The sequence below is a fragment of the Miniopterus schreibersii genome (genome assembly GCF_964146895.1).
Source record: "Miniopterus schreibersii genome assembly, chromosome: 13".
In the NCBI taxonomy this organism is placed as follows: Eukaryota; Metazoa; Chordata; class Mammalia; order Chiroptera; family Miniopteridae; genus Miniopterus; species Miniopterus schreibersii.
In genome coordinates, this window is record NC_138113.1 from 19,062,579 (window position 1) to 19,078,823 (window position 16,245).

At 43.6% G+C, this 16,245-nt stretch overlaps 1 protein-coding gene across 4 annotated transcripts in view; it reads right to left on the bottom strand.

Annotated features, from left to right (window-relative positions):
- Nucleotides 1-16,245, bottom strand: part of SLC8A1 (solute carrier family 8 member A1) — a 296,646-nt gene that overhangs the window by 220,664 nt on the left and 59,737 nt on the right. For 3 of the 4 annotated variants that reach the window (XM_081156220.1, XM_081156222.1, XM_081156221.1), the window contains one exon: nt 8,392-10,229. In XM_081156220.1, the coding sequence (XP_081012346.1) occupies nt 8,392-10,190 (1,799 nt within the window). In that variant the 5' untranslated portion in view covers nt 10,191-10,229. Of the gene's footprint in view, nt 1-8,391; nt 10,230-16,245 lie in introns of those variants that run through there. The other variant, XM_081156223.1, reaches the window with a different exon arrangement.

A 16,245-nucleotide genomic window follows, 5' to 3' on the forward strand; every position in this document is an offset into this window, starting at 1 on the left:
GCTGTGTGGCCATGCTGTGGGCAGGTGACTGCATCCCAGGCCTCCTACATGCTCATCCTGGCCTCTGCAAGCCGTTCGAGGGGGGAAGAGCCCCGATGGGGCAGCACAGATTTTACAGTAGGGCAGTCCCGTGGCTGAATTCTAGGTCCTCCTCTGTTAGCTGTGTGACCCAAAGAAAGTTACTCTCTAAGCCTCAACTGTTTCATCTGTAAAATTAATATAATAGGACGTACCTAATAAAGTTGTTGCAACAATTAAATCAAATGAACAGTGTAAGAAAAAAGCAGGAAGCCTGGCTCTCAATACACCCTAGAACACTACTGCCTTTGCCACCATCACCACCTCCAACAACACCGCCATCACCTCCAAAACAACCACCACGTCCGAGACCACCACTGCCTCCCACACCAACACCAACACCACCATCACCGACACCATCATCACCGGCACCACCACTGCCTCCCACACCAACACCAACACCAACACCAGCACCACCACTACCTCTCACACCAACACCAACACCAACACCAACACCACCATCACCGACACCATCATCACCGGCACCACCACTGCCTCCCACACCAACACCAACACCACCATCACCGACACCATCATCACCGGCACCACCACTACCTCCCACACCAACACCAACACCACCATCACTGGCACCACCACTACCTCCCACACCAACACCAACACCAACACCAACACCAACACCACCAACACCAACACCAACACTACCTCCCACACCAACACCAACACCAACACCACCATCACCAACACCACCACTACCTCCCACACCAACACCAACACCACCATCACCGGCACCACCACCACCTCCCACACCAACACCAACACCACCATCACCGGCACCACCACCACCTCCCACACCAACACCAACACCAACACCACCATCACCGACACCACCACTACCTCCCACACCAACACCAGTACCACCAGCACCACCACCACCTCCCGCACCACCACCACCTCCAACACTTCCACCAGCACTGGCAGCATATCCAAAACCACCACCTCCAATACCACCACCACCATTGCGACTACCACAGTCATTATTATGACCACCTCCTCCGTTACCACCACCATATCCCAAAATCACTAATTCCAACACCATCACCACCACCACCATCGCCATCATCATTAACACTACCACCACCACAAGTTACTACCACCACCATCTCTACCACCATCATCCTCACTTTACAGATAAGCTGAGCTTAATTAATTTGCTGAAAGCCACAAAGCTAGTAGGGGACAGGAGTAGAGCTCAAACTTAGGTGTGGAATCCAAGTTGCGGGCCATTCCTAAATCTGTCTTTATCTCAGGAAGTCTACCATGGAAAAGTGGTGTAATCTTGGGTTTGAGGGTCACTACAGGGCTTCAAGGGTGCCCAGAACTCCAGATCTCTCAGATCTAAGCCTAAGAAAAACTGTATCTGGAAATAAAATATCCCAGGCTATTTCATTAATATCTGAATTACCAGGTTAAGTGAAATTTCCCTGGTTCCCCTCTTATCATGCATACCAGCCTGAGAGGCAAGGGACCCAAGCCCTGCTTTTGGCTCTGTTTTTGCCCCTGCCTCCATATCTTCAACTGTCACCAAAGAACACAATGCCTATTCCCGTCTGACCCTGCAGAGACAATTATAAGAAGGAAAGAAAATGTCATCTAGAGCACCAGTCCTCCGAGAAAGGCAGGAAATGAGCAGGCATTGTTTATTCCGCCTGGCCCTACACTGAGACAGCTGCATAGGTCTGTGAAAAGAACGAGCCTTGGCCGGCTCAGCCTCTGGCAGATAGATGGGTATTACGTAGGTGGCACGTCGAGCCAGGAGGGGAAGCAAAGGAGGAGATTTCCTTTAATTCTGCCCATATTGTCAACTGCTTGCTCTACCTCCCAGGACCTCCGGACTCTCCACCACCAGGTCAGAAAGTGCCCGGCAGTGTGGGGAGCCAGCAGCTCATGGCCACCAGTGCTGCAGCTGCTGGCCTGCTCAGCAAGCACTTCCCCGGGCTCCCCTCGGGGGGTCCACCCAAGGTGGCTGCTTATACGGATCACCTCTGGTGCCACTGACCCATCTTCCATTTTGGCTGTTCTCTCTTCCTTTCCTGTCACCTGGCCTAGAGCCCCTTCTATTCACTGGACTGTGGCAAAGAGAACACTTGGTTGCATGGCATTTACAGTGTCATAGGGGCTTAACAGCTTTCCCATCCCAGAGAAAGAATCTCCGACTGACCATGATGAAGATGCGGGGTGGGGCAGGAGTAGGTTCACAGTTGTTCAGATGGAAAATAACAAAAAATTAACAGATACTAATACAGGAATAAACTGTGTTTCGCATACTCACAACTGTCAACCTACTTCTGCTCCACTCTGTATTTTATAGGAAAACCTCTGTGGTTCTCAAGCTATTGTGACCCATAGAAAATTTTCCACACCTCAGCTAAGAAGGACAGAGCAGCAGAGCAACAACTAATCCTATCTGAGGTGTTAGACCCTCAAGGCTGCTCCATTCAAAAGAATTAGGCATGCTCAAATCTCTTTCCCCAGTTAGCAGTGTCCTCAGGAAAGAAAACCAAAGAAAATTTCTTCCCACTTTACAATTTAGTGTAGAATCTGTTCAGGTTTTACTAAGATGGTGGCCACACACCAGTAACTCTGAGAAAATGCAGTGCGAGTGGGAGGCTAAATGGGTTAAGGGCTGCCCGAGGGGCAGCAGGACTGAAGTGGGTCAAAACCATTCCTTGGGACCAAGGACCAATTCAGAGTGCAAAAAAAAAAAAATTTACATTTTACTAGAAATCTAGTAAATTTTCTTTAGAAACTGAGAAAGGCAACGTGGTACAGAGGGCAAGCACATAAGCTTACTTTTTTCAAGTGGATCAGTTATATTTTCCATTTTTAAAATTTTTATATTATTGTAGTAAAGGCCCTTAACATGAGATCTACCCTTTCAACAGATTTTTAAGCGCATAATACAATACTGTTAACTAGAAGCATGATGTAGGGCAGCGGATCTCTGGAACTTATTTGTTTTGCATTATTGAAACTTTATACCTGTTAATCAGCAACTCTCCAGTTCTGCCCCCCCCCCCCCAGTCCCTGGCAGCCACAGTCCTGCTCTCTGCTTCTGTGAGTGACTATTTTAGATACTTCATATGAGTACATTCATGCAGTATTTGTCCCTCCATGACTGGCTTAAAGAGACATATACTCAGATTAATTTAAATGCCCTGACAATGATTTAAAATTCCATTAAAGAAAAGAAATGTTCACTTGTTCACCCCGTTTTTTATTACATTTGATAAACATCCTGTCTGTTCAGTGAAACTGTCCATACTCGCAGGGTTACCGAGATAAGGCTCCATCTCGAAATGCACATCATATTTTCCTCTCCAATTATGCCTTTTGTCCTTCAAAAGTAAACGCGGATATTTTGTCCCGAATGAGGGCTTCTCCTGCAGCTTACACCCTGTCCTCATAACGATGCCTGCACTTACCAAAATACGAGCTATTTCACCTCCGGTTTTAGAGCGTAAGGGGCATATTTTTCTGTTTCCTTCACAATGATTAGCCTAGTGTTGGATACAAATCAGAGCTTATTAAGTATGTGCAGATCGGCTGATATATAAATTCTTTTCTAGCCTTGAACCAGTGAAGCATTTGGCCTGCTAGGTAATGGCCTGGAAGGATGACTCAGAAAAGAGTCCATAATTTAAACAGTTCAGCGTGTCTCAACTCTGAAACCTCCTCACTTGCTAAGATAAAATTTCTTTGCATACTACATTATAACCCCAAACTCTAATTAGCAGTGGGAAATGAAATTACACCAGCAAAGGCGGCAATCTGGCTGAGGTGTAAACAACCCTTACGCACATAATCAATTAGGGCTCCTGGAGGCAGCGAGTTCAAAGGCATAAATGTTCTGTTTTGTTTCTTTATTTTCACCCTGCCATTCATGAAAGCAGATGCATCTATAAAAACATTTCTTGTAGTTATAATATATATTTGCAGATACTACTACATGCGATTTGGTTCCAAGAAGTAATAAACATTTCAGTCTGAAAAGATAGTCCAACAAATCCATTAAAATCCGAAAATTATCCATCTAAATTTCTTAATTAGCATATTACCCAGGAAAATTTTATGTCAATGTAAAATACCTATTTTTAATTTTAATTAAGTAGGTTGCGCTTTCATAGGCTAAATGTAGCAGATAAAATTCTTCTGCCATGAAGTAAGTCTTCACTGTATTGGACTCAAGGTAATATGTGCTAAGAGCCTTTCCTGTCTAACGTTATTTTCTCTAGTATTTTTCATCATTTCTGATTCCCCAAACACATAATTACTCTTCAGACCACTTCAAGTTTTCTTAATATTTTTGTTTCATTTTTTTTTTACAGTTGGTTGACTTCTTGTATTACATATTTCATCTACGCTCAGAACTGAAGCACTCTCTCCCATAGCTAGGTCTTTATTCCTTAGAATTCTATAAAGCAAAAGAATATTGGTAATATAAACAGCAAACACAAAGTATTATATTCTCTGGAATATAATAATAATAATTCCATAAAATCTATATAATAATGAAATTTTCTTTTCCCCCAAAAATGTGATGTAAATATTTAGTGTCAAATAGGTATATTTGTTAAGATGTCTTGCATATTTTATTTCCTAGTTAATGTAGTTACAATCATACTTGAAAATGTAAGAGTTGTTAAAACAATTAATTTTGGAAAGATCTATTGTTTAATAAATTATATTGTGGCTAGAATGCCCAGGAAACTGATTTGTTAAGAAATATATTATATAAATTTTCCAACTTACATATTTTGTTTTTCAACTCTACATTTTAAACATGTAATAGTAAATGCTGGTGATCTTTTGAGTTGTCTTCCAAAAATGATATTAATGCTGAGCTACAACTAAGTGCTATAATTAAAATGGATATGTATCTATATTAGTTAATTAACCTTAACATTTTCTGGAAGAGTCAAACTAGGTTAGACCTTGGAAGACCAAATAACATTTTGTAATAATTATTACCACTGAACTAGCATCATTAAAGAACAACCATTAATAGCACATCAACTTTGTGGATATCACCTACTAAGCCACAAATCAAATCAGCATATTCTTCATTTACTTTTTATTAGCTGTTAACAGAATTATCTGTTGAAAGTCAAGATTGGCTGGCATGAGTTGAATATCTGTCATTGACTGAGTTTATACAAATGTATGTGTAATTATATCTATTTAATGGGCTTATCCATTATACTTATAAAGTGTTTTGCCAAGAAAACATTTTGTTAGAGACCATAAGCACCACTTATCACTTATCAGTATTTTCTCAAATATAGATTTTGATCATAAAATGGTCAGGTTGAAATAATTCAACTAATTTATATAAAATAATATAAATGAACAGTCACAGACATACTTATAAATTTAAATGACTCCTGTACTAAAAATAAGATCAAAGATTAGGAATCTATTTTGTTCTTAAAAACCAAAGGTTCAATAAAGGTGACTGCCTCTTCATCTCCACCCCTGATCAGACTGGATTCTGTTTCTACCTTGGTTAATGGCTTCTTAAAATCAGATAGCCTTTACATCCAGACATGTCGAGGAATCTCTTTATGGTGCTCTAACAAGAATCATAAATTCTGGATTTGCACAGATCATTAAACAAACAAACAAACAAAAAAGATTTTTTTGAAGTATTTAATGAAGCTCAGTGGTGTCAATGGTCCCATCTATGTATTGCAGGTTTTTAAGAAAGTAATCTTGAGATTAACTGTGTAATTCGAGGAGATAAAAATTCATTCTTAAAGATAAATTGAGTTGACTCTACAAAGTTCAATTTCACTGCATGAGGACAAAACTCTCTCATTTGGATCTGATTGTGTGGAAATGACACTAGAAGCAAGTACCAGAAAAAAAAAATCCATAAAAAATATAGAATAAGGAAACTGTGATAATATTAGGTTTTTCTAGAAACATGTTTGAATCCTTGGTGCCTACCTTAAGGCTAAGTCCCAGTCACCCAAACAAATTTATTTATGCAAGAGACCTATTAAAACATCTACCAAGTTTTTCATCAGTAGTAAAACTCTATAATGTCAAGATAAAAATTCTTCAAAATTAAAATTCTAGTTAAAGAAAAATATATAGGGCTGTAATTGTATTCCACTTGTAAATACAATGTTTCACCACTTCTAAAATTCCACATTTCAACTTAGTGAATAAAATTCAGTGAGAGATTTTACAAATAGGACCTGGCGATTGGTCTATAATAATCCTAAGAACATGTATACAGAGATGCCATACTAATAATTCCACCAATTCTTACCATCTTTCATAAGATATATAGATTTCTAAAGCTTGAGTTTGGCAATACTCCTTCCTTCTCAAGAATTAAATCAACTTAGTGGCATAGGCCGAGTGTTTTACATGGAGCTGGCAGAAGAAATTTTTCCATCAAATCACTCAGTCTTTTCTCCCCCCTTCTGCTTCTACACTGTGCCCAAAAGAAGGTTATTTATTTATTTATGGTTCGGTAAAAGTTCTGGACAGCAGAATATATAGGAGAAGCCTCTCAAATAAGCAAGTACAGAGCCGTTACGAGAAACCAAGACAAAATTTTCATGAGAAACCATCCTAAGTCAAATGAGTAAACAAAACAAAACACCCAGTTGGTGATATTTAGGGGCCACCCTAGTGAGTTCATTTGATAGCATGCAGTGCTCCTTTAGTGATATGCAACACACTTTTATATGGCTTCCACATGCTAGCTAATACAAGAGGCTAAATAACTGAAATGATTAGAAAACATAACGAGAAATTATATTCCTTGCAAAGGAATACAGTTTATACGCTAACGTGGGCAGGATCGCATACGACACAAAGCCTTTGGGAAAATCCTTCCTGGGTGTACGCAGGATATTCATTTGCTACTATATCACCTTTTTACAAAACACGTGCCCTAAGAAAACACATTTCAATAAGTGAAACATTAACATTTATAAGCACCAACATAAAATAGAGATAGTCATCAAAAGCTATCCCCCACACACACATCCAAAGATGGATATTATACTCTGTTGTGCTTGATTTCATTGTGATATCACACCCATAATTATTCATCTCTGTAAAACAATGTCAGGCTTTGGAAGGCTCAGAAAAATGTGTTCCCTCTGCCCACCCCACCCCCACCCCGTGCTTGTTTTCCCTATACTTCTAGCAGGAGAAATTTCATCTTGGAGAGACTATATTTGTCATTTGACATCTATATGCCATTTACACAAGAGTTAACCATTTATAGAACAAACTATATTTTATATTTTTTCCTGAAATTCCTACGTTGGCAATGCTTCAACCGACAGAATCATTTAATTATTGACCTTTGCTGCATTGCAGATATTGTAAATAGTTTCCCTTCTTCCTTCTGTCCAGTTTGGACAGTGCTCATTGAGTCAAATTTTCTGGTTTGTTTTCGGTGAGTGCAATGCCCCCTCCTAGGCAAGAAAGGAGGAATAGCTCTCTAAATAGCAACTGTCAACGGAAAAACCAGTGCACAGCCAGGCGCTACATGTTACAATGTTGGCAAATGTCACCGTAAAGTGGCATTAGGAGCAATAAATTGTTCCCCGCTTCTATTCTCTGACCTGTGCCCTGGCAGAATGCTTGGACAGAATCTCATTTCTCTCCCCATCAGTGCATTAGCCGGGGAAAGGGTTTCTTTCATCATGTAAAGTAAAATGAGACTGGAACTAAGTAGGTGCTACATGACTTTTTCCACGCTGGCATAAAACTGAAAAAGCAGGATTGGTCATTAAGTCATAACTAAGCATTAACATTTACGCAAAACATTATCTTACACTGCCACAAAACCACAGTGTCGGATAAAAGCCGCAGAAACTGTTTCAGCCGGCCCTGGGAGCCAGGAAATCCTTTTCAGAAGTGTGTCTTCTCTGGGCTTTCCCAATTAGTACTCAGCAATGGAATCGGCGACCTGCTGTGATGACTTAAACATTCCCTTACTGTGTGTATATTATGTGATCCAAAATAGAACGCAAATTTTTCAACCCATCACAAGTGGTTTGATAAACAGTGTCAGCAGACTTATTTTATCATGATCTATAATGTACTTAAAATATATAAAAGTGCAAAAGTAAAACTAAAACTAAGATGCTGTGTACAGAGCACGTGGATGATACACAGCGAGGGCTGAGATTTGAAAGCGGTCAGGTAGAGGGACTATCCCATCCCTTCCACGCCATCTAGTTTCTAAGAACATGCACACACTCCCGCATCCATGAACGCACTCAGCACACGTGCACATACGTATATATTAAAAGAAGAACTTACACAATCTCATCGTTCTGGAACTCGAGCTCCCCGCAGGTGTCCTCGAAGTCCTCCCCTCCACCTCTGGCAGTGCCCTCGAGGGTCTTATAGGGGACGATGACGTTTCCTCGAGCTCCAGACGTTCTCAACACTTTCACCTCCATGACGCCGATGCTCTCGCTCACGTGAGTCACGGGCTCCTCGAACGTGAAGATGCCCGCGTGGTCGTCGTCGAAGATGGTCACGGTGGCCGTGCAGGGCGAGCCGAGGCACGCGAGCGCGGCCACGTGGTTGGCCTCCAGGATGCCGTCCTCCGAGGCCTCGGGCGACACCTTGACGTTGCTGAGGTGCACGAGGAAGTTCTCGTCCTCCTCGAAGATGTCGTCGTCGATGATGCCCACGCGGATCTCCTTCTGGGTCTCGCCGGGCTTGAAGACCACGGTCCCCTCGGTGAATTCATAATCGGAGCCCGCGTTGGCCGTGCCGTCCTCGGTTCTGAAGTCGACGCACACGGTGTTGGTGAGGTCGCCACCTCTGCGGACAATGGTCAGGGCCACGGTGCCGCAGTTCTCCAGGCACTGGTAGGTCCCTTGTTCGAAGAAGATCTTGCTGACCGGGTCGTTCTCGGCCATGTCTGGGTTCACCTCGTGCATGCTGACGGCCTTCCGCGCCTGGTCGGCCGCGTGTCGCTTCAGAATGTTGCCCGCTCCGGTCATCAGGCGGGTGGCCTGAATGCGGTAGAAGGCCCGGCTTTTCTGCTGCTGACTGAGGACCTGGTAGTTCGCTAATTCTATCAACTGCTCTATTTCTTTATCTGGGTGCTTCTGCTTGAGCTCCTTCAGGATCCTGGCCATTTCCCGCCTGGCCTCTTCGTCGTCCTGGTCCCTCTCATCGACCTCCAGAACCAGGGCGCCGTCTAAGAAGTTGTCAACGTGGGAATTGACCACTTTCCCATCCATCTCGATCTCAGTCTTGGAAGACGGCCTGTCCCCCTCGTGTTCAATAATCATCCCCCTCTGCTTGCCAGCCCGATACCTCTTGTAGACATACTTGTAAAACAGAAGCCTCCTGTCGGCCACCCAGGCAAACACGACGCAGATGGGGAAGAAGAAGAAAGTGAGCAGACCTTCCCAGACCTCCACGACCCCGGGGGAGATGACGGACAGGATAAGGTAAAGCCAGGTGTAGGCAAAGATGCTCCAGGCCGCCGTCACGAAGAACACGCGCAGATGCTTGATCTTCCTGGTCTCTCCATCGGGCACCACGTAGACACAAAGGGCGATGATGATGAACATGTTGAAGGCGGCGCTTCCCACGATGGTGCTGGGGCCCAGGTCCCCCGCAGTGAAGTTATGGCCACACACTTCGATCACCGAAAGGAGAATCTCGGGGGCAGAAGAGCCCAGGGCCATTAAGGTCAGGTTGGAAACCGTCTCGTTCCAGATCCTCACGGTTGTCTTGGTGGTCTCTCCATTGGGCTTCTTTATGGTTATTTCTTTCTCTTGGGATGTGATGACCTCTATGGAGGACATGAACCGGTCGGCAATGATAGAGACTCCGAGAAACATGTAGACCATGGCCACAAAATACACAGTAGCTCTAGCAATTTTGTCCCCAAAGGAAGGGTCTTGGGGCTCCCAAATGGGTAAAATCACCCCTTTCTTACAGTAATATGAGCCGGTACACTCACCAGTTTCATTGCCTTCTCCTTCCATCTCTGCCTCAGCACTTATGTGGTCCACATGGGAAAATAAGACAGCCATGATGGCCAACAGATGAAATCCCAGGGAAAAGGTGGGTGAGAGACTTACTCGCAACATGATGTACGGTGGCTGGCTTCCAACTGTCCCAACCTACTGCTAAAAATAAGATGGGGGTTGGGTGGGAAAAAGAAATTGTATCATTAGAGCCAGAGCCAAAGCACGACTAATTATTTATTTTTATTAATTTAACCAATGATTTGCTTACATGTCACTATCACCATCGATGCTGAATCATTGTTCTAAGAATCCACGTGTGATTAAGTAAAGTTTACAGCTCAGTCTCTCTGCTTGTGGATTGTCTACATGCAGTCCCCGTTCACCGAGCAATGCACACAGTTGACTTACTGGAAATGAACAGTTCAGTGATAGCCTTGCCCGGCTGCATGCACATTGATGTATGCTAAGAGCCAATTAGAAGGAAAAAAACCAAACTCTTGAAGCGGTAAATAACTTTCTCCTTGTTGCTGAAGCAGATTTCCTTTTAAATTTTGGTTACTACAATTACCTTCCAGAAACTGTTTCATTGACCAAATCACCCTATTATAAGATTGATGCTTTAGTGGTGGTCCTAAGGTTTCATGGATGAGGCAATTAAGGTCAGAAATGTTACCTCCTAAGCCATCTCCCCCCCTTCCATGGATAGTATTTGATGTTTTCCCAATCCTATGTAAAATGTGGGTAGAAGCTGCTTTGGAAGATTTTGCTAATTTTTATCAACCTAAATAAATCTAAGAAAAAGAAAATAAAATGGTTTGAAGTTCAGAATTTAAAAATCCTACCAATACAGGGTCTGGTGATCATCTTAAACTCTGGAGCACACTTTACACTAAATGTCATGAAATCATGTCTTACTGCTCCTAACTTACTTGGAAACACAGAGATATCTTCACATTTGCCTGCAATCAAACCTCAGTGGTATTTGTATTTGAGGAAAAAAGTCTGCTGTAATGCAATATTTCCACACACTTAGTACAGTTTTTAAGAGCATGTTTGATGAGAGCACATTTCCTCCTAATTTTCAGCAAGCCCAGGTCTCCTGACGCATTAGCAGCTGGGCAGCTGGTCCTTCAAGCACAGCTCTTCATATCTGTGTACAGACCTTGCTAGAGAATCTGCAGGCTGTCCACAACAGGAAAGGGAGACAACCAGGCCCATATCTGGTTGTGTGTGCAAGGCTCTTTCCTGGCAGGCTGTGAAATCAGTGTTACCAGCCATAAAGTGTTCCTTCTTAGTGTTGATGTCATACTTTCCATGATCCTTCTAAAACACATCTTAGTTCTATAGAGGGTTCAAGTGACCAAAAAGTGCAGGAGTGATAATTCCATCTCAATTAGCTCATGTGGCAGAATGACAGTGACCACAAAGTGACATATGATGAAGGGCTGTAGGCAATTAGGGTTATGGCAACAGAGTCACTGAGCAGCTCAAAGCTTGGAAAGCAAAGCAAAGTGGTGGACTGAGCCATCATGGCTCTGAATTCACCCACCAGCTTAGGCAAAACTCAACTTCGAGCTTACATCACCTCTGCCTCCAGGGCTTGGTGGAATAGAGGAAGGTTTGCTCCAAGTCAGGGTAACTTTGGTCTAGAAGGTTAATTATGACAGCAAAGTGGTGACAGGAAGGGGTCCTGAGCCAGAACACTGCCTTGTGGCCCAATAAAAAGTTCAAAATGGAGCTGGATTGGTCTCTCATAGCCTCAGGCTGTCTGAGTCTCTCCCACATTCACCTGTATTCACAGGCCCATGTTAGCTGCTGATGGCACATACTGGAAACTGCACCAGGGCCCAGCACACTGGCAGACCTTCAGAGAACCCACCCTCACCTAAGGCCCTTCATCACTGTTGGGAGATATGCTCTGACATTTTCCTCATGCTAACGAAGACACAGAGAGAGTTGTGGTGGTAGGATTCCATTCTAAGGAATAGGCAGAAAAACAGAAGCGTATGTTCAGAATATGCAAAAGTCCACGGTCACTATGGCTGCTTGTTTAGACAGTATAAGGCTTTGGGTGGGTTGCAGGATATCTTAAAATGGATGACGTCAAACCAGCTGCAAAAGTAGTGGAAGGTCTAGTTCTGACTCCCTTACACAGCCATTTCATTCCACAAATATTTATTTGTGCCACCTAATGTGCTTCAGAATGACCTGCTAGGCTCTCTTCCAGGTCCTGAGAATTAGTCAATGAAGGAAACAAACAAATAAATGGAAATGTCAGATGGGAAAAAGTGCTGTCATAGAGTGGGAACAAGATAAAGGGATAGGAGTGTGTGAGTGTGTGTGTGTGCGTGTGTGTGTGTGTGTATACACTCACACGACATGCATGACTTATACTGGATGGTTAAGGAAGGCCTTTCTGACAAGGGCACATTTGAGCAAAGTCTTGAAGGAGGCAAGGGACCATGTCTTAAGGATGGATATTTGCAAGAAGACAATTTCAGATAAGTGCCAAGACCCTGATGAGTGGAAGTGTGCTTTGCATGTTGTAGGAACCACAGAGAAACCAGTGTAATGAGAGGGCAATGAGAGAAGGGAGCAGGGCACAGGGGTGGGCATACGGGGAGAAGGACCATGAGGGGCACTGAGGCCACTATAAGGCACTGACTTTTGAGTGTGAGGGAGATGGGAACCACAGGGAGTCTCTGATCACAAGTATAATATGAGCTGATTTTCCTTTTAAAAAGGATCTCTAGTTCAGTGGAGAAAGACTATAGGGACAAGGGTGGAAACAAAAAGACCAGCTTTGACTATTATAAAAAAATCTGTTTTATAAACGATCCCAATGCCTGGCAGGTATAAAAATGATACAGTAGAGATCTAAAGTTTAAAAAGGTAAAAGACACATTTGTAGTGACCCTTTTGGAAGATTTGTAACTTAAAATGTCTTCGGAGACTGTAAGGATCAGAAAGGGTGAGTAGCTGTTCAGAGACTGGTACAGAACAGAGACAGTAAACATTGAACAGAGATTCAAACTTGCACCTGTCTTTGAGACTGATATGATTAACCACTGCCTTCAAATTGCTGCCAAATCTCACTATCCATTGCATTCTTCACATTTCAGCCAAAATGAACTTCCTAAGGCAAGTTTGACTCTCTTGCTCCCCTTAAAACTCTTCATTGGTTGCCTATTGCCCTGAAGACAAACACAAGCTCCTCAATAGGCTGTTTCAGATCTTTTAGGATGTAGCCTCTGAATTCTAGAATATAGAAAGTCTCATGTCTGAACATGAAAAAAACACACACCTTTCTTACCTCCAGGTCTTTGCATATTGTGTTTTCTGTGCCCTAAACTATTTTCCTTCTTAAAAGCAAGTTTCAAAATAGCACAATAGCAAATGAGAGTTGATTGCCTAAGAGAATAACACTAGGTTCCATTCTTCAACACTACCCCAGACACCATGCTGAAATTCTTTACATGGATCGTTCTATCTAATACCTACAATAACCAGCACTGCTGCATTACACAGCTCCTACTGCTGCTATTTCCATCACAGCACCCCCTGCGGTTGTGCAGTGCCCAGTGACCTAATAATAACCCTCAGCAGTAGATATTATTGGCGCATTTTGGAGGTGAGAGAACGGAAGCTCAGACAGGTTAAGTACTTGTTGAAAGTCATACAGATGTGGTAGGCAGTTAGACAGATATGAGCAGAGCAAGGATGATGGGCCTGGTATAGAAGAAGGTCACCAGAGTGGAAAACCCTGGGTGCCTAGCAAAGGGCTAAACTGGGAAAACCAGGCCCTTGTCCCCAGGGTAACTTTTCCTCCCCTAGCATATCTCTGGTCATGCGGTTTAGACCCTCTGACTTCTCATAGCACTGGTCATGCACTTTGGACCCTCCCCTGACCTTCCCCTGTCTGGTATGTTGCTAGTCATGTGGGTTAGACCCCCTTAGAGGGCAATGAACAAGGGGGCCAGAGAACAGCCCTTAAGCATTAAACCCGGAGGACAATGAGGTTCTGACCCTCAACAAATACATCTAGGACTCAGTTGTGTTTCAGCCTCAGGCCCAGAAAAGCAGCAAAACCAAAGAAGTGATACCACAGCTGCTTCAGGACCAGCTGCATTGACCAATGACCCCCTGTCCTGGTGCTGACCAATCATGGAGACCATGACCCTAAAAGGACATACCTGGAAAGCAGATGAATATTCTATTGAGATACTTCCCTGGGACCACCCCTGAAATTTCCACCCTTAAAAGCCCTAGAACAGAGGACCCAGCATGCTCTCCTTGGAGCCAACATTTCTTGTCCTCTCTCCCTCTTCTTCCCCCCAAGTGCCTTACCTTTACCTTTTTGTTTCCTAAGCTCCAAGGGCCCTTCTTTTGCCTCTATAACTTGTTTCCTGAATCCATTTCTTCTACAGCTCACTTCTTCTACCTCTAGTTAAACTTTTGCTTATAGTCTGAGGCTTGGCTCTGAATTCTTTCTTATCCAGAAGTCAAGTACCGAAGTTGCTGAATCCAGGTCTGGTCTGACTCCACTGGTCTAACACCTAGTGCTGTTTTGGGCTCCGACACAGAGAGTAAACTCCTGAACTGGGATTCAAACCCTGGGCTGTCTCTGAGGCTGATGTAATCTACTGCTCCATTATATCATCCCTGATAGTGTGTGAAGTAATCTTTGAGAACTAGTAAACTTGGGCTTGGACGAGCCCATTGGAAAACGTCTTGGCTTTCATGTAGGGTAGGAGGGCCTCAGTGGCAAAAGTCCCATGGAAGGTTTCCAACAGCCTGGCTCTCATCTCATGGATTAGAGAGTCAAACAGACAAGCATCAATAGCTGCGATGTAACGTGGGCTGGCAGGTTCCTAGAGACAGCTGCCCTTCACTCTCCAGCCTTTCAGCAATCACCTGGCATCCTCTCCCTGCTCGCACTCTCGGGGCAGTCTCGTAGGTCGGCCAAGGAAAAGCCCTGCCCCAACTCACATCTCACAGTATGTTCTTAGCCAAAAGGGGACCAGATGTGCATGGGTGGATGAAGCAGTGAAAATCCATCACCGCCATCAGAGAACAAGGAAGGGGCTTCTGAGGTTAACTCAAAAACATTACAATTATATTAGAAAACGGGTAGTATTATAAATGTTGAAATCAGTGGATACAAATCACTGATATAGCTTATTGTCAATGAAGCAACTAGAAAGAACTTTCTGGGCTTCGGTTTCTTTCTTTCTTAAGTTAACAGCAAATCCAAAGGCTTGTGCGGAAGTGGGATGGGTGTTACTTAAGCAAGAGTTCCTTCTCCTTTCTTTTGCCTCCAATCTTTCAGGGTCTTTCCTCTGTCATCAGATGTAGACCTACTTGGCCCGCCCCACTTTTCCCTCAAATGTATATTTCCATGAAAATTAAGCAGGAAATAGAAGCTGTCGATATGTTGGTCTGCTGCCTGGCTTTCTAGTATTTTGCGCTAACTGAATCCACTGAACTCTGTAACAAGGGGTAGGCTGGTTTTAACGGTGACTTCAGATCAATTTTTACATCCATGGCCAGTTCTTGCCTGGAAATACCCATTACATCGTCCAGATGGGTCTTCAGCACAAGATCAGGAATACCTGAATTATCTTTCGCTCACTATTTATTTTAAAACAAATCAAAAAACCCCACCACTTGCAGATTACAGAAATGGCACTGGCAAAGGATGGTGAAACGATATCCAACTGAGTGAGCCCACTAACCTACGCGAAAGGGAGATCTCACAGGAATGGAAGCATGTACCTGCCTGCATCGAACCGCCCGTGTAAACACAGCATGAGGAAGACTCCACAGCACAGGCCTGGGGATCAGTGAGGCAGCAGAGCAGTGGGTTTCCTGTGAAAAGCTACAGCCGTTTTGATTAGCAAGGAGGACCTGAGTCAGAGACAAGGAATCCCTCCAGCACGCCCACTGGTCCAGTGCAAGAGGCGGCCTAATCTCATTCTGTTGACTGGCAGCTGGGGTTATTCCAAGGAACTCCTTGTCTCTCCATCAGGACCTGGAATTCCCTTCTATGTAATGCTTGCTGACTGAAAGCCTCAAAGCTAAGCAATTAATCTGCTCCGAGCAACCACAAATTCTACGCACTACTGAGGCAAGCACTTCTGAATGCTTCTAGACAAAAGACATGATGCCAGAGCTT